Here is a 19,882-nt window from a genome sequence, read left to right as displayed (position 1 = left end):
TATTTTACAGAAATCAAATTTTAATTAACAAAATAACTATTTCTACTTTTAAAATGATTCCTGTTTATATAAATGGTAAATTTACATTCTGATATAACAATCCAAATGTATTCAAACTTTAATATTCATTCTTAAAATTAATATAAGTTAAACCACTTCTTAATTTTTTATATATTACAAGCTCTTTTAAGAACTGGTGAAAGTTAAGGACCTGTTCTAGAAAAATATCCATAAATAAATCTAAAGAAAATACTGCTTCTAGTTTATTTCATGTAAAATCCTATTATAGATAAGTTGTCATCATATTAAAAAATTGTTATATTTCAATATATTTGCTGTTCAATATATATATTAATGTGCTAGTGCATGTTGAGACTGTATAACTAGTCACAGTTTTTCTTATTAAAAACGAGTTCATTAATATAAAAAAAAAAATATATTTTTACAATAGAATAAAATCAAATAATAATTGACATTTAAAACATTATTATGCAAAATTAAAAAATTAATTTTGCATAATAATTCCCAAATTAAAGCTAACAGCAAAAATTATTTTATTACAATATTTATAAATCAGACAATGAAAGAATTTTGTTAACATATATAATAAACTTTCCGAAGTCCAATACATTAATACTCAACTAAACGACTGCCATAAATAATTTAGAACTATCTGGAAGAAAACTAGCTCAAAGAAGGACTTGAATTCACAACCTCTTTTTACTGCAGGTTCAAGTCCCACTCTGGGCTAGTTCTTTTCTTCCAGACAATTTTAAATTATTCAATAAATTATTAAAAATCATAATTATTAATTTAGATAAGAGATGACACCTAACATCTATCTCTAATACCAAATTATTTAATATCTAATTATTAATAGTAGCGAAAAGTAGCCCAATTAATTACGGTGATCATTTGGTTTATTATTAATATAGATATCTTTAAAAAGCTGGAATTTCTTGGATAAAATCACAAAAACACACCTTTCATACTTTTCCGGCATTAACTTTGCACACAGAACAAATGTTGTTGGCCAAATTTACAGGCCTGCTGCAGCTTAGAAGCCATTCCAAGGATGAAAAAGCAATGTTGAGTTCTAANATATATATATTGCTTGACTCAAAACTTAACATTTATTTTGAATATTTCAAAGGTCAAATGTGGTGGCAATTTGACATAATATACAGGATGATTCACTCGTGACTGAACACTTACTTGGTTCAATACCTCATGATTGCACATTCACATTTGAATAACACATAATGTAAAACATATCTTGGCCGACTGCTTTGTTATGAAATAAAGAATCATTTCATTTGTGTTTTATTATTTTACGTAAAGATATTCCATATAATAATTGTTCAGTCCCAGTGAATTGTCCCAAGTCATGGAGGCAAGGATTTATATTTTTGCAATTTTTCAATCTTGTTAGCTGTGGGCTATCTATTTAGTATTAAGCAGTACTTACTTTGCTGGTAAGCCTATCAATTGCATTGGAAAAAAATTTATATTTTAATCTTATTGATTAATTAAAATGTAAATCTTTAAATCATTTCCACATTCATTCCATAATTATTAGAGTTCTTTTGGGTCTTCTCAAATGAAGTTATTCATTATTGTTTACTTTAAATTTTTTAATTGTTCTCAATAATTTTTGTATTTATATAATTGTTTGTAATATTCTAATTGATTCTTATTTAAACACTATAGCTACAGATTATATATTGTGATATTTTTTTAAAATAGAAAATAACAGTAGAAGTTGAATTATTTTAGAATTTTTTTTAACCTTTAAAGAATTTATAAATGTACTTTTTATATTGTTTGATTGTATTTTATTGTTATTTTATGCTTTATTTATTTTTTTCTTTTAGAGAATTATTTTGTTCAATTTTGGGAAGGTTTTCCAAGCTTACGAAAGCTTTATCTTTACAGTTAAACAAATATTTTGTTATTCTACATTTGATTTGCATGTATGCCAAAGCTGCCCCGAACTGAGGCTGAAAATGTTTTGGAATAAATAATTTGATAACCTTAATTAAGCTGTTTTCGCTTATTGAACATTATGGTGCGCAATTTCATGTATTTTCAAAACAAATAAATGAATTATTGATAACTAAAAGTTTTGTTTAGTTAAAATATTTTGTCAGTTAGAAAATTGTTTCTCGGTATAGGACGATAATTAAACTTGTACAGATAAAGGAAACTAATTTTAACTTTAAATCAGAATTAATTATAAATTTAGTACTACCATGCTTACAATTGAGTTTTGATTTAAAGTAAAATATATATACAGTAGACCCCCCTATAACGCTTAGATACGTTCCACGCTAAATGAAATTTACGTTGTAGGAATGATTAAATACATGAGCCAATCGCAGCCCGATAGGTGTGAACTTTACGGACTAAGGCTGTTTGAAAGGTTTTCTTCTATAAAATTAACCGATTCTAGACTAATTCCACTCAACATTTCCAAAACACGTATAATTTTTTGGGAATAATCCGTATAAACTATGCTATAAACAAAAAATTATAGGATTACTTACCGAGTGTGTACCGTTCGACTACGCCCGTTGTTCAAAGCTTGTCTTCGTCGCGGAACAGCACACGAAACGGCGGCCGCGATTTCTGATAAATAATTTTTCGCAGAAAAATAACTTGACCTTTGGAGACATCATTAATATAAATAATTTTTATGGACGTTGAATAAGAAGTGTTTCTTTCACAAGAAATGTATAAAATTAGTGCTGTATTAGACTTACGGTACCTAATTTACATACTGTGCAGACGATAATAAACTCAACTTACTAGCCTAAAATCTCCGTAGCGTGTTGCCAGGCGGCAGAAAGCATATATATAATTATAATAAAGTTACAATAAATTAAGTTAATATATAATTATATATACAGTACCTAATTTATATATAATTAATATATAATTATATGTACAGTACCTAATTTATATATAATTTATATATAATACTAAACAGACGATAGCAAACTCAATTTAGCCGCTCCGTAGCGTGGCGCAGGGTCGGAGGAAAGTAGTTCGGCTGCTCATCCACTATTGGTCCAGACTCTATCAATCTTGTCGCGAAACGACGTTATAGGAAGTACGTTATACGAAAGTTGCTACAATTTTTTCGCTACGTTATAGGAATTGTCGTTATAGGAACGTACGTTATAGGGGGTCGACTGTATATTATTACATACATTATATATTTGAATCAAAATTTGAACAAAATAAATCCCAGAAAAAATTAAAATGTGAACAACACAACTCCATCAATATATACAGTATGTTTATAAAATGATATTCTTTATTGCTGTTCTATTCTTATGCATCAGACATTTCTTCTTCTGTGTGTCCTCTTTTTTTTCCTTAGATATGGCTCCTCCTACTTCCTTTTAGTCTCAGCAAAATGTTTATAAAATAGTTAAATTGTTTCAAAATTTTTAAAATTTAATCTTGAGTAATATCTTTTATATCTATTTAATTATAGTACAAAAGTTATGTTGATTTCTTATCTATTTAATTTTTCAGAAGAAAATAATGTTGAAGATAATGATGCTATTTTAATGACATTTTTTACACAAATATATAATTTTTTTTAATATAATTCTTTGAATGAGACTTTGTACTTTATTATATTTGTCAAATATATATAGTGTTTTTGGTTTTATACATTAAAGATAATTATAATGCTAAATTAAAAAGTTGTTTCTTAAGTTCTCAAAGTGGATATCAATAGTGTTTATATTAAAAAAAACAAATATATTATTCACATTTTTTCACTAGTAGAGTATCTCTGATTATAGAATTGCTTTTTCTAAAATTAAAAACTTGTTTCAGTATTGTTTTGTGGTCGTATATCTTTATTAGATGTTTATACGTTGTTCTATCTGTCCCGTGAGACTTGTAAAAACAATATCACAGGGACAATATAATCTCTCATAAAAATAGAATGTGTATAATGTTTTTAATTACAGAACATACAGTGTTTTTGTTACATTTTAGATTTGTTCCATGGAGATTGTTTGTTATGATGAAATGTTATTTCTGTTAAAAATGAATAAGCAGATAAAACATTAATATTGTAAACTGAAATAATGAGGATTGCATAATAGGTGTGCATGATGAAATCGCTAATATACATGCCACAAATATCTAAATTATTAATATTAACTTAGATCGGGGTTCATGAATCTATGGCATGCGTGCTTAAAGTGACATATTGGAAGAATTTGACTGGCAGTTTTGTTTTTATTTTTGTATAATATTTACAATAGTAATTATTAATTGTAAATAGTAGAGTACTATAGTTGTTTTAGTGTTATGTTGTTATGACTCTTCAATATGAATGAAATATTCCAAAATCAGTATATCAGAGTCATTCCAATAAAATAAATGGTCGTACAAACAACATTATATTTGATTTACATTCATTTCAGTTTTTATTCTGGTTTATTCTTGCATCTCATGGAGTTGTGCAATATGCTTAAAAGATTTACCGTCATCATTTTTTTCATTTGTTTTACTTAAAGTTTATTCACTTTATTTCTTTAAAAATAGTCGTTTGAAGTTCAAAGTTTCAGCAGGTATGTTTAATTAAAATGATTTTATATCACTTTTGTCATGTATACTTGAAAAGGTTGCCACTCTTGACTTAGATATTTAAAATGTTTTACTTTAAAATAACTTTTACAAAATATAATAATTTATTTATTTTTGTAAGTTAACAATTTTTAAATTTTGGTATGGTTTTGTGCTGTTAACTTACTTTTATCATTTTGTCCCTGTTATATTTGGTCTATTTTTACTTTCCTGGCTCTATTATTAACTGAAAGTGTGGTGATTGGTCAAAAAATGTCTTCCAAGATTTTTACATTTTTGTTGTCAGGAAACCTCGAAATGTCAAGAAATGCAAAAAATTTGGGGTATTTTTTCTATAAGTATGGGGGTGTGTGAGGGACACAATTTTGTTACCCTCTTTGAAGCTTAATAACTCCTGTGCTTTTTATCAAAAATTTCAGAAATTTTGCAAGGAAATTTGTTTATTAGGGGGGATCAATGCAATTAAATTTTAGTGGTTAAAGGTCGAGGGGGTGAGGAAATAAAGGAGGTCATGTGTCATATCTTGAGTAGGGTTGGACGTAATGCCGATTTTACTCATTATTAGCATTTACAATTTTTTATGAAACCTGTCCCTACCCTCAAAATTAAGCTTTTTGCCATTTTATAATAATTAAAAATATAAAAGTTTTTAAAATAAAATATTGTAACAGATGGCATTACACACAGTTTTAAATGTTGCCAAGAAAGTTAAACAACTCATTGCTGGATTATTTACTAAATAATTTTTACTTTTGAATTTTACTTATTTACTTCACTTTAATCAAACTTGATACAATCATCCCAATAAACAGTCAATGTGAGTTATTCAAAACTTTTTTATTTATTTAAATACTCAATTATTTATTATTATAAAGTACAGATATTACAAAAAAGAAAATTTTATAAATTTTTTAGACTATAGAACAAATTTCAACAGCTGCTAAATGTTGGTAATGAAACTCTAATTATATATATTGACTTTTCTGATGTATGTTTTAGATTAAGATCTTAGTTTTCTGCACAAAAAGATTCTTGGCTGGGCAATCTACAATGTTAACTGGCTGCTACTAGAAATTTCTTTACAAATCTCAGTTAATAACAAGAAAACAATGCTTGTACTGCAACATTCAATGTTATACTGGTCTGTGGTATGGTTGTCTTTAAAAAAATAATAGTTAAAAATATTTTTTTTATTATTTTATTTATAACTGGTCAAAGGAAATATTTTAGTGGTTGATCAACCAGCTAAAACTAGCTTGGGAAGAATACTGAAGACTGTCTAAACAAGATTGCACATTATAATTAAATCACAGTACTACTACTAAAACCTTTAAAAATGCAATAGAACCTAAATTTTCATTTTTTGCCGTCTTAACGACCTTCTATGGGACAAAAATAAACAAATTTCAGATTAATATTCGAAATTATAATTAATTTAATCTTTGTAATTTTGTATAATGAAAGTATTTAAAATTTTATTGATTTTCTTTGTTTCTCTTTCTATTGTTTGAAATATTATAGAGGATCCAACAAGATGTCAGAAATTCAGAATAGTTGTACATTTGTCATTTGTGTCACAGAATATGGGATATAAAGTTCTGTAAACATTGTGAATAAATATGTTTATACATCTTGATAGAAATTTATATTGGTAGTGCAATAATATGCAGTCATTGATTCTTTTTGTTGATAGATTTATCAGGAACTGGTTTTTTTTTTTTGTTGTAAATGGGAAAAATATGATGAATTTTCAGTTTTTTTTTATTTTTAATTGTCAGGTTTTGTTTAAATAAGCAGTGTTTTTTACTTGGATTTGATGTAAGATTCTAACTAAACTTTTTCCAGTTGTTCATTATAAGAATAGTAATTAAACTAATTAGACAAAGATCTAAAGGCAAAACTTCTAAATTAATTAAAACTTAGGTTATAATAATTAATCTTAGTGTAGTGGTCTAGCTACTTTTAGGCCAAATTACATAATTAGATTACTTAATAATTAGCATAGTTTTAGTCCACGAATAATCTGACTTTAAATCTTTGGCTAATTGAATACAGGCTACGATCTATATTCGAATAATAAGAATAATTTTGGTGTGAATTTTACTATATTTGGGAAACTTTAATAATAAAACTTCTAATGGAATTTCATTATTTAAGTGAGAAATGAAATCACTTACTCATAAATACTTTCTCTGTTCTTTTGAAATTGTACATTTATAATTCATTTATTTATTTAATTCAGAAATTGAAATGTAAACAATGTCAGAATATTTTCTTTATTTATAAAAATAAATGCATATAAAATTAATTATTTACAAAATTTTTTCTATCTTAAATTGTTGTAAGGATCACAAAGATTATGCAAATAATTTGATATTGAATTCAAGTATTACATGGCACATATACTTTACAGAAAAGTAATAATTCATTTATATTTTATAAGATAATAATAAGATAGTACAAAAGAACAAGTTTGTTTACATTTCTTGTTATAAATGTTAAAGAAATTATATTTTTGTAAAATAAATTATGATCAATATTTAAACAGATATATAAAAGAGAATTTAATCAAAGTAAATTTGTTTGGTTACGAATAGTAGCAATAAATTATTAAATAATGACCTTATTATTTAAATTTATTACTACACTGTTTACAATACAATAAAAAATTAGTACAGTAAACGTAAAGATCCGTTTAATAAGATATAAAATAATCGAGAGCTCTTGTCCTTTAATTTCTTATAAAAATTATTTTTAAAAAGCACTTTCACTTAATATTAAATAGAAGAAATTATAAGACGTATAAAAACAATTAAAAATAACAACTTTTACTTGCTGAAAATGTTGAAAATCATCGTTCTCATAAATGAACGTTGTTATTTGTGGAGTAGTAATATACGAACTTTTTGCAGTTTATGTAACAGAGTTTATGCATTAGAGTATACTTCAAGTTTTTATTTAGATTTTATAAATCTTATTTTAAATCTCCCTTTTAATGGATCACCGATTTTAATTCCATTTTTATAGTACGGACATTTTATAAATTAAAATTTCAATTAATTGTTCTGTTTATTTATACTTGTTCAACGACGTATGTCGCAAATTCTAAAGTTATAATTTAAAACAATAAAGTTTTGAATATAATTTAATGGAATAATTAGGAAAGAACACAAAGTAAGTAGTATTTTATATAATACTGATTAATTATGCTTAAAAGTATTTTGAAATAATTCTAGTTAGTTGCGAAGCAATGATAAGTTAGAGTTGTTTATTCAAAGGATAGCAAATTTAACAGGAAAGGCATTCTCATAATTGAATATAAAACATTTAGTATAAACTAATGAGAATTCAATAGTTTTGATGCAGTAATATATGATAATTTAACAAATTTAATATAACTTTCTTCAAGTGTTGTTACTTGATAATTTTTTAGAATTATTTACAGTAAATGTTTTTTTTTATCATTAGATAATTATTCTTCTATTTTTATTGAATTTTATCTGAATTATTTTTTCAACTTTTTTCTTTTGTTTATGCTGCTTTATTTTGAAAAATTGAAGATGAACATATTTCTTTAAAATAATATAAAAACAAATATTTGTCATCAATAAATTAATAGGTAGATAATATTAGCTTACGCTGTAAAGCTACATACCAACCGAATGCCGAAAATCTATCAGGCTAGTATAAGGCTAATTATTAAATGAATTATGTAACCAATAATTAGCTTTATACTAGCCCGATAGATTTTCGGCATTCGGTTGGTGTGTAGCTTTATTATATATCGGGTTTAGCGATGTTTGTATAACTTACTCTGTAATTTTTGATTTTTATAATTATTTTATAATCTTTAATATATTAAGTTGTAAGAATAGTTAAAATTAATTTGGAACATCTTTTGTATTTTATACTATAAACAGCACACTGCACAGAACCTTTTGTAAGTTAAATTCCCTTACCGACAGAGTTAAAATTCTAACACCATTTAAAGGTTCCATGTGCTGTGCTGTTTACGAGAATTATCCTGTTATGCCGAATGTTAGGACAGCCGAACCTTTAGTAATTTACATTATTCAAGCAACTGAATCACAAATATATCTTGGTTAACTGACTTTTGGTCCATCTTGTATTTAATATTTTTTACATATTGTATAAAAGTTAACAATATAAAATAATATACTACAGATGAATTATTATTATTTAAAAAATTTTTCAAATCATTTTGGAGTTAACAATCGTACATATAATTTTTCTTGATGTTAATTCTAGTGTGTGTTTTTCATGCTTAATCTAAGAAATACATCCCCCTTGTTTTTTAACTTGATGAATTTTAACAAGTCTGAACTTTGGAGGTAACAAATTTCAACATAATATCTTATCAGGATTACTGATCTTAACAAGTTAAGAATATCAGCATTCTAAATCTTGCTTGAGATCGAGAATCTCTACAGTTCTTACTAAGTTGGCAACAAAACATTTTTTATATAAAAACTGTTAGTATTTTGAAAGCTTTATGTATTTTTGCCAAATGCTTTAAACAGGCTACATTGAATTTTCAGTGTAAAGTAACCATTTAATGTAACTAAGAGTTTTTTTCCTATCAATTTTTATTTATTAATGGTGTAATTTTAAACAAATTTTTAAACAGTTATACTAACTATGTTAAATTTTCATAATTTTTTTAATTTTACAGCTATCAAGCCAACTATGAAATCATCAATGATGCATTGTGAATACTATAATGAAACACTCTGCCAAAGTAATAAGGAAGGAATTGGATGCAATGGAAGTGAAGAATGCAAACCTAGTGAGAGTAGCAAAGGAAATCTTTGTTATATTTTATGGCAAAATAATTCTGAAGGATATAGTATAAAATTAAAAGGTAATTGCAACTTTAATTGGTTTTATACTATCACAGTTTGTTTGTGTAGAATAATGTTATTAACTAGTTTTTAATACTAAGGTTTTAGTAATTCTTTGGTGATTCTTTTAATTGTCTAATTAACTTGTTTTATGATTTAACATAACAGGTAACATAGTTGTTTATTTTTAATTTGTAGAATATTTTAAATAAATAAATAAATAATATAAACTTGAGGAAAGTAAAAAAAAAAAAAAAAACAATACTTGGAGCTGGATTTTCTCTTGAATGTTAGAATGCATTTCCAGTTATGCTGTCTGAATATTTCAAGTTACTTCTTCCAGACTTTTAATAAGTTTTGATTAATATCATCAGCCAGTTCTGACCCCATGTTACATACACAATTGAACATTGTTGAAATTTGAATGTTACTTAAATTTGATTAAATTTGGAATTGTTTTTGAAGATGAGTCGAGTAGGCTGGAAAAATGTTTTATACCCACAGTAAACTGACCTCTTTATTGGAATGATATTTATGATGTTATAATATTTTTTCTCTGTATTTATTGCTGTATTGATAGGAAATCCTTAGTGTCCCTATATGTTTAAATGTAGAGATTAGGTTTAATTAAGCTTAATTTATATATTCCAGGATGATACACATAATATGTATAATAATAATAATAATAATATCTGTTTGGTTCTTATTTAATATGTAAGACATGTTTTGTTGACATCTTATTTTCAAGTAATATCAAAATCATTAAACTTTGAAGGGATTAGTTATTAATTATTGATAAATATTTTTAAACTTTGAGTTTGCTTCTTCATCAGATCATTGATTTGATTTTTTTTATTCTTTCTTTTTTTGAAATTGAATCAGTGATCTAATGAAGAATCAAAGAAGCTTTAAAAACATTTATCGGCGTTTAATATTAATAATGAGTTTTTCAAAGTAAGTTTGGTAATTTTGGTATTATTTAATATCTAATAATTGTTAATAATTGTATAGAAAAGGTAATGAGTTATCATCTCTTTTCTTGATATCATGATAAAAACAATTATAAATGAATACTATTATAAAATTTATATGTAAAAATGAGGATGTTTGCTTGCTATGCACACCTAGACAGTTCGACCAACTGCTGTGAAACTTGGTAGTTACGTTAACATACTTCTAATTTAGATAATGTTGTACATACCACTCCAAAATATTGATTGAAATTCTATATATCAATTAATTTCTGTCTGGATTTGATTTGCTGGCTTTATATGTAACACCAATAAATATAATTAATACAAAAAAGATATAATTAAAAAAAAAACAAATATTACTTTTCACTTAATTACAGTCGACCCCCATATAAGATCATTGATTATTCCGTTTTATATGAATTCCATGTTGTACAAGTCACTTAAATTTTACAAATACGTGAGCCGTTCACAGCCCGGTACACGTATTTGTAAAATCTAAGTGACTCGTACAACATGGAATTCATATAAAACGGAATAATCAATGATCTTATACGGGGGTCGACTGTATTACAACAATGATATAGTGTGAACTCTATATCATTACTGCAATGGATAGGATAGCGCATAGCACTCACCTGTGTGGAAAGTGTTACACTGTGGAAACTATATAAGTATTTAATTTTACACATCTAACAACTCTGGTTTTTTCATTTCTGAATGGCACTTAATTGTAATAAGTGCCCACCGGTGGCACAGTGGATAAAACCACCGAACACTAATAGATTGTTTTGGGTTGGTGCATTGCCAATTGGCTGACCACGTGGAATTTTCTGGGTTTTCTTCATGTCAGTAACACCTAAATAGAGGCCAGTTTCACATAACTCTTTCCAGGAGGCATTCCCTTGGTAGATTGCCCACGTGTTGTGTTACCATAACTAAATAAACCAAACTAAAATTCTAATAATTTTTCTATAAACTTGCTATTTATGAGGACATAATACCCCCATAGTATATAGGCATTCTCATAATGTTCTTAAGATGGGTTAGACCACATACATTTTTGAAATTTATGATCAATAATGCCAGGTATAACAAGTATATCAAACATTGCAAAGCTCAATAAGTATATAGAAACATCACCAAACAATTGCCTAAATAATCGTGCTATAATTCTGCTAATGTAATGATTAAATACAAAGTAATTTGGTAATACTAGAGGTAGATGTTAGTTGCCATCTCTTAACTAAATTAATAATTATAATTTTAGTAATTAGACTGGTTTGCAACTAGCAAGGGGAGGTTGTGGTTTCAAGCCCTGCCTCAGGTCAGTTTTTTTTCTTCCAGATGGTTCTAAATTATTTAATAAATGATTAAAATTATAATTATTAATTTAGTTAAGAGATGGTGCCTAACGTCTATCTCTAGTAGCAAATACTTTGTATTAATCATTAAATTAGAGGAATTATAGCCTGATTATTTAAGTGATCGTTTGGTGATGTTTGTAGGTATAACAAGCTAGTTAATTTATATGTGGAAAAATTTCAACTTATAAAATTTTCCAAATATTTCAACATATTCATATATTAGATGAGACAGATTTGAATATTCAGTATAATTTAAGAAATTCCCACCCGAGAGGTTTTTCCGCACAAGAAATCTAATTTCTTCAGTGCTGACATTTACACCATAAGATGTGTGTTAAAATTTTCTGTGTAACTTTTTTTTTTCCAAAAGAAATTCCAAAATGGTCACCCCCATCAATGATATTTTATCCATTTAAGAAGTTTCTATTGGAGAGAAATCATAATTTTTTTTACACCATAACTTTATCACTTATAAAAATAGTAAAGTTTAGTAAAGTAACTCCAGACGTTCACCATATTGTATATCAAACACTTTACATCTGTGGTGGTTTCTAAATTAGTTGGGGTCTTATTGCTTTGATCACTCTCTCTATCCAGTGCTGTCCATTAATTATTGACACCAGTCACTTCACCTGCTGTAGTCAGTGCATCTTACTATGTTACACTATGCTAGGCTATATTACCTAGATATTGAAATAAAACTGATCACACATATGATAAAGCTATTTTTTTTTACAATTCCTGGATAAGAGACTTCCCGTCTAAGAAGTTTTTTTAGAGTGGTCCCATCAAAAACTTCTTAACAGGATTCTACTGTACCATATTTCCTTGATTTAATGCTGGGACTTGATTAGCCACCTGCCTCGAATAACTGCTGAGGATTTTGATCTGTGTAAATTAATAAGTGATGGGGCACTTATTCAGATCAAGTTAAAATAACAAGGTAATGAAATTTTGCAAATTTTTATATTGTCTGTATTGAATGCATTTTTAGAGAAAAGTTTCTGTTTTAGGAAAATTTACATAAAAATGTGCTGTTGCACAATTCTCAAGCATGGAATTATTCTCGTACCAAGGATACAAAGTCATATAAAAATGGCTGTCTTTCACTGGTATTTACCAGTAGTATTTGCCATCATGATTAATTGCATTATTGAGAAAATCAAACAATAAGTTGAAGAAAATCATTTTTATTATTAACTTACAGTGGTAATAATAAAATAGGGGCCTAAAGTTGTTTTTTATTTTTGACGAGAAGCTGTATTACTTTGAACAACCTTATTACTGCACTGAAACAAAATGAATACGGTAGGCAAATTAAATTAAGTTGTAAATTAAGCTGTAAAAATTAAGTGTTGGATCTTGAATAGTCACCAAGGATTTTGACTTGTTGAAATGAATAAGTACCTGGGCACTTATTTAAGGAAATAAAGTAATTAAATTCTATTCTAGGCCACGGTTTTTCTAGATTTTCAAATACAAAACATTTTCTAATTAACAAATTTTAGGCTGTCATATTTTGAGTGTTTGTTATAAGGATAATTCTAATAATAAGTATGTAAAGGATAATTCTGTCTTGGAGGAAAGCAAAAAAATGATCAATTATGACTTTATGAGTGTAAAATGAATTTAGAAATAAACTTTTCTAATAAAGCATGGACAGAACTAAAAATGTATGACACTTGTTTAATTTCTTTGCATTTCCATTGTAAATCATTTATAATGGTACTGCAGGTTGTACTTGTGGCAGTATTTCTGGAAATCAGTTGTGGATGAAAATGCTTATCAAAAAGTGGCAAACATCACTATTTTGTCATAAAGAAAAAGCTAAGCCTGAAACTTTGGCTTTTCGACATGTCAGAATTCTGTAAATATGGATAACATGTCAGGAATAAATGTTTCTCAATTACACAGCCAAAAATTAAGTTCAGTGAAACACAAAAATTTTGTCAGTTGCCTTTAGCAATCATCTTCAAGTTGAAAAATGTATTCGGAAACTGGCATTGGAATAGAATGGGCAATAGAATGTAATCATTTAAAATAAAGCGAACAATGATTGGTGAACTGCTGTCACGCAGTTGTATTGAGGTGTAAATATCGTGATGTAAAAAGTAATATTAAATATCCAATAATGCCCTTCAAACTGGGGATAACATGTTGTTGCTGTTGTTGTAGTTGGTAGCCGTGTTGTTTCTTCTGTCCTCGTAAATTTCTAGCATTTTTCATTTTAAAACAGTGTCTGCAAAAACATCTCATTACAATTATTAGACTTTAGAAAAACTAGAAATCTATAAGGCCAGTAGAAGAAACACCTAAATATATAAAGAGTTTACCTCTATGGTATGCCAATATTCAGTAATATTAAAGAAATTCTTACTGTCTGTTGCATTAAATAAGTTTATTAATATAAAATCAAAAATAACAAGCACTTTCGACAAATACAAAATAGTCTTCTTTAGGCACTGAACAAAAGAATTTGAATATGTAACAATGTTTTAATAGAATGTTTAAGAGCTATGACATATTAACTATTTTTTCTAAGATTACAATGCATCAACATTTTTAAATGGGTATAAAATACATTTCAGAAGAGTGTAAATTAAACAATTAAGAAATTGCAAAAAAAAAATAAGGAACACATGTCACATAGATGGTCCATACAACAATATAACATTGGATGATAAACAAAAGGTATACACAGATCAAAATCACCAAATATAGAAAGAAAATGAATTTATAAATATATATATATAATGTGTGAAATTAACATGTTAAAGAATTGTATAGAGTGGTCCAAACTTCTCCAAGGTCAAGAAGATGGTTTATTACAAGCTTTGTGTGTTGTTATACACAAGTCTCCCATAAGTAAAGAATTCTATGGTTTAAACATGATTTTATTAGTTTAATGTCAGCCCATAACAGTATGTAATTATTTTCTAAGATATTTCTGGCAAGTTCAGTAGTAGCTCTGCAATTATTGATATCACTCTGATGTTCCTGAATGAAGTCAGTTTGCTAACTTTCTGGAAGTGGCCTTTGTGTTTGTTTGTTTGTTAAGTTATGGCAACACAACACTTGGGCGATCTGCCTAGGAGGATTCCTTCTGGGAAGTCTTTTTAAGGGTAACTGGCCTCTATTCAAGCATTACAGAGTGGAGAAAACCCGAAAAACTCCATTTGGCCAGCCTGTCCAGGCAAGGCACGAACCCATGACCAAACTCCCAGTGTTCAGGGAATAGAATCGCTTGTCCACTGTTGGTCCCCCTGGTCTCTATGTTAAAGATTTTTGTTCCTTTTTGAACTTGTAAAGGAATCATGTATACATCTGATTTTTCTAATAATGACTAACAATCTCTATCATTGCATAACATTCTGCATAGGAATGGTTGAGGTTTAATGGGTAAAATTATGCCATGGTTTTTGAAGGCACGCACTATACATAATATAAAAGCACCCAAATACGGAATAGGTGGTTGTGGAAATTCTACAGTATTATTATTTATATTGGTTTTTAAAGTCGTAAGTGGGAAGAAAGTTCTGTGGACAAGATTGTTAACATATTCAAACTTGGCACATGAATCACCAGCTTTGTATACAGCAGCTGCCACCAGATGTAGTTCCTTGCATGTAAATGCTGGTGACGACGGGTACAAATATGCCCTGTGGATAAGTGTGGAAATGGCGGCATTTACATATTTTGCTGGCTGAAATGAGGCAGAAGGTATGATATATAGGATAGGTCAAACTTATGATAAACCGTAAAGTGGGGCTGTGTGGATGTTCTATATAGCTTAAGATCCAAAAAGGCAATATTTCAGTCTTTTTCTTCCTCTATAGTAAATGATATGGAAGGTTTTGTAAACTGTCTTCAGAAAGACAGTTTATAAAAGCTAATAATTCTTCAGTAGTATTTTCCCAAGCAATTAAAACATCATCCACATATCTGATATAGAGAAGGGGATAATGTATTGTAAGTGGGGAATAGAACACTTTGCATTCTGTGCTTTGCATAATCAATTCTGCCAAAGTTGCTGAAAGTGGTGAGCCCATAGAAACTCCCTGTTTTTGTAAAAAATATTGGTTATTAAACTGAAAATAATTGTGTTCTGTAACCAAAAAGAGGGTTACCTGTATATCAAGTATTTTTGGAATTGTAAAGCATTTTTTAATAACAGCATATTAGATAGCATTACAGCATCAAATTTTGGAACAGAGGAATAGAGGGAAATTGCATCTATTTTATAAATATTTTATAAAACCAAAATGCATCTGCTGATAATGTTCCCAGTTGGTCAATAATTTTCTTGGCTTGCAATATTGAGGATACTACAAATTCATATTTGGGTACTAAATTGTTGATAAATGCGGCAAGGGCTTTCTCTGAATAATATTTGGGGGGCATTTGTTAATTAATGGCTGTAGCAACCACTCGGGTTTGTGCATTTTCACTTCAAAGAAAAGTCTTGGACAAGCTATGTTTGTAGGAGGATCTAGAGGTCCAGAAAGGGTCAACAGGAGTGTGGGCCATGCAAAGACTCTACACATTAATCTTAATACCATAGGAGTGGGATCATTATTTAATAATGTAGAACCCAATAACTATAAAAATTGTGCAGTCTTAGTATTGAAATCTTCATTTTTACATAGGACAAATCTCTTGGTTTTGTCCGAGATATTATATTGTAGAAGAAACACCATCTGAAAATTTCAATGACAATAAACCTCAAGCTTGGAGGTTGAACTTTGAAATCTTGTAAATAATTTTTATTTTGTGAAAACCACCAATGACATCATAGGACTTATCCAATCATATTTCTATTCTAAGTTTAAGAATATTTTTGTTTTTTTGTTGTTCCAGTTGAATATTTAAGAACCTGGTGATGACTGCTAAACGTAGTTTAAAAAGTTTGTTATTTATTAAAATTCTTGCTTGATTTTATTGGTATTGAGTCTGTAAATTAATGCTGTATGTTAACAGTATAAACAATTTGTGTCATCAGTTATTATCTTATCAAGATTTATGACAAAATTCTTTGACATTTTCAAGTTAAATGTTAGATGTGAATTATTGTATTTTATGATATTTTTTATCGTAACTTTATATACTTTTTCCAGTTATCAAATTTTTAACATTGATTACGTACATTTATACGTGACATGTTGCACGTATATTTTCGCGTAGCATTGTACCAATAAAAAAAGTGTATTAATAAACATGGATCAAAAAGTTTCCGCTAAGTAATTGAGATTCATAGTTCCATCATATAATATCTCTGTTTATTTTTATTATTTTTTCTTTCTTTGAAGTTTTGTGTATGCTATTAAATGTAATCAGTTTTTTCATAAATATGTTAACTTTTTAAGTGTTTTTAATTTGCAAATGAGTTTTTTAATGCAGACATCATTTAAATAATTTATTTTTAACATTATTTTGTTTGCTGTAAATATGACATTTGAAATATTTTTCTTATAAATGTAATATGCTGATAGAAAACAGTATATAAACAGAATGTGTTGTGTAAAACAATCAAGAAAACACTAAAATAGAAATATATTTACTTAGGGTGTAGTATATTAAATGACTTGTAAACTCATTTAAGTTACAATTTAAAGGAGGGATCTTTTCTCTTTTAATGTTTTTTGGTGAAAAAAGAAAAAAAAGATATAAATAACAACTTATACGACTTTGACATTTAGCTAGAAATTAACTATTGATTGCTATTGTCATGTTAACGTGGCAAAAATAGCCATATACTGATAGAAAATGCCATCATATTGTGTCACATGTCAAAATTATTTGATATTAAATCACTTAAAAATCTTTAGAGTGTAATTAAATATCCTTACATTAGTAATTTTATCTTATTATTTGTTTTCACATTCATGCTTAAATAACAAAAAATTGTTATGATTTGTGTATTTGTTTATTTATATATGTACTGCATTTGTCATTTACCTAAAGCATTCAATTTTGAGCTAAATTTTTGAAAAATTCTTTGCACACTAACCAGTGGATTTTTAAGTTGAAGGTGTTCCAATTCAGACTGAAAACGTTTCTTTGTTTTAATATTTCAGCTACCTGAAATAAGCAACAGAAGTAGTTTATTCGAGAATATTGCTCAACAATCAAATCATTTCATTTGAACTTTTCTTGTAACAAGCATTTAATTTAAACTCTTTCTTAGCATTTAAACTGCTTTTGAGACTATTGTATGATGCAGCATTAAAATAAATAAATATAATAAACTTCCCAAAGCCTGATACATCGATACTAAACCAAACAATTGCCGTAATTAATCGAGCTATTAATTACGGTGATTGTTCAGTTCAGTATTAAAAGAAATGTTGTTATATCAGTATATACAGAAATGCATAGAAAGAGAGCTGCCAGATATTATCGGTTTTGTAGCACATATATTATTTTCTAACTTGTTGTTTAACTAAACTTTATTAAAAGTTGATTATTGTAAAATTTTTCCCATTATAAGAAATTTCTTAAAATTCAAATTTCAAATTTGGCGCAATTGAGAGAATGAAGTATAGTTATACCATTTACTACTATAATAAATAATGATAGCCATTTAAAAAAAATAAAACTCGTTTTGAATTGTTACGTAATCAGTGGAAAATGATTATTCTATATTGTTTGATAATTGGAAAAGATTGCTATGACTTATATATGACAAAGATAGTGAAAATAAAATAACATGTACAATTTCTCATATTCAGTTATTATCATTTGTAATATAACTTTGCATTATTATTTTTAAAAAGTATGGATTCTAAAGAATTATAATCATATTAAATCATTTAGTTTTTTTTCTTACAACTGAAAAAATTCATTTATTATATGCTTTATTTATTTACATAGGTTGTTGGGTAGGAAGCCATCGTGATTGCATTGACAAAACACAATGTATGGAAACAAAAAGAGAACCAAATGTTCAAGTATTATTTTGTTGTTGTGAAGGGGATATGTGCAACAAATATCTATTGAGATCACCAGTTACAATACCATCACCAATTCAAGGTTTGTTTCTTATTGTGTATAATGAAATTTTTATAAAAAAACTTTTATTTCATCATATTTTAAAAGTTACAGAAATGAGTTTGCTTACATTATAGACGTATTACTATCAGTTATAAATTATGGATTCTTGCAATTTGATTTTATAAGTGTATAACTTCTATTTCTTTATTATTTCATACCTAACCATGTAAGAAGTTGTTTATTGTTGAAAAAGAATATTATCAACACTATAAAATACTGAACATCTCTCTTTATAACAAATGAAATTATAAATTACTAGAAAATTAGATATGTAATCTATAATTCATAGTTACATGTATAACTCCAGATGTTTGAAGTGACAGACCCCATTAGTGGCTGTGTAAATGGCACCATTAAACATTGATTATTGTTTGTGATGAGCTGACTTCATGAAGTTTTCCAAGTTTTCTTCGTATGTCTAACACCTATGTAGAAGTCTCCATGGAGGCATGCTGCATTGGCAGATTGCTCTCATTTTGTGTTACTTTATGTAGTCAAACCAATCTTTGCCAGCATGGGCAAAACTCATTCGTGGAGAGAGAAGTGTGTAATAGAAGTGATGTCATAACTTTGGGAGTAAATATCTTGTGAAGGATCATGTTTAGGTCATAGACCTTTTGGAATTTTTGTTCCTAAAGGGAAGTTGATCATTCTGGGATTCTCCTTCTCAATCAGAGCTAGAACCTTACCATAAATAGTGATGGATAATATTCTAATAAGCCAACCTAATAACTCATTAGCAGAAATATTCCTATTTTGCTTATTTTGAATTAAATGGATTTTAGGAAATAATTTAGTTAATTAATATCAAAACTTACAAAATCACTAATATCAATTATTTCAAAGATAAAATATGCATGAATTAGGTCTAATATATGCACTATACAAAATACAGTTAACATGATTAACAAGATCCTAATATTGAACAATGAAATGCAACATGATAACAAGACTGGTCAAGCCTATCTGATAGCATGCTCCACAAAAGCAAATCAAATATTTTAAAAATAAATTTATT

General features: G+C 27.5%; 1 protein-coding gene across 1 annotated transcript in view; it reads left to right on the top strand.

Moving 5' to 3' along the window:
- The window catches only part of LOC111636492 (activin receptor type-2B-like), a 39,911-nt gene extending 20,706 nt beyond the window's left edge, over window positions 1–19,205 (top strand). Inside the window, exons 2-3 of the mRNA XM_023381756.1 lie at window positions 9,308–9,496; window positions 18,685–19,205. Of these exons, the coding sequence (XP_023237524.1) occupies window positions 9,308–9,496; window positions 18,685–18,938 (443 nt within the window). The 3' untranslated portion in view covers window positions 18,939–19,205. The remainder of the gene's footprint in view (window positions 1–9,307; window positions 9,497–18,684) is intronic.
- Window positions 19,206–19,882: the final 677 nt, after the last annotated feature.

The sequence above is a fragment of the Centruroides sculpturatus genome, unplaced genomic scaffold (assembly GCF_000671375.1).
Source record: "Centruroides sculpturatus isolate CEXI.00-Female unplaced genomic scaffold, Cexi_2.0 scaffold1108, whole genome shotgun sequence".
In the NCBI taxonomy this organism is placed as follows: domain Eukaryota; kingdom Metazoa; phylum Arthropoda; class Arachnida; order Scorpiones; family Buthidae; genus Centruroides; species Centruroides sculpturatus.
Note: the sequence above shows the minus strand (reverse complement) of the source record. Positions and strands in the feature narration are given on the sequence as shown.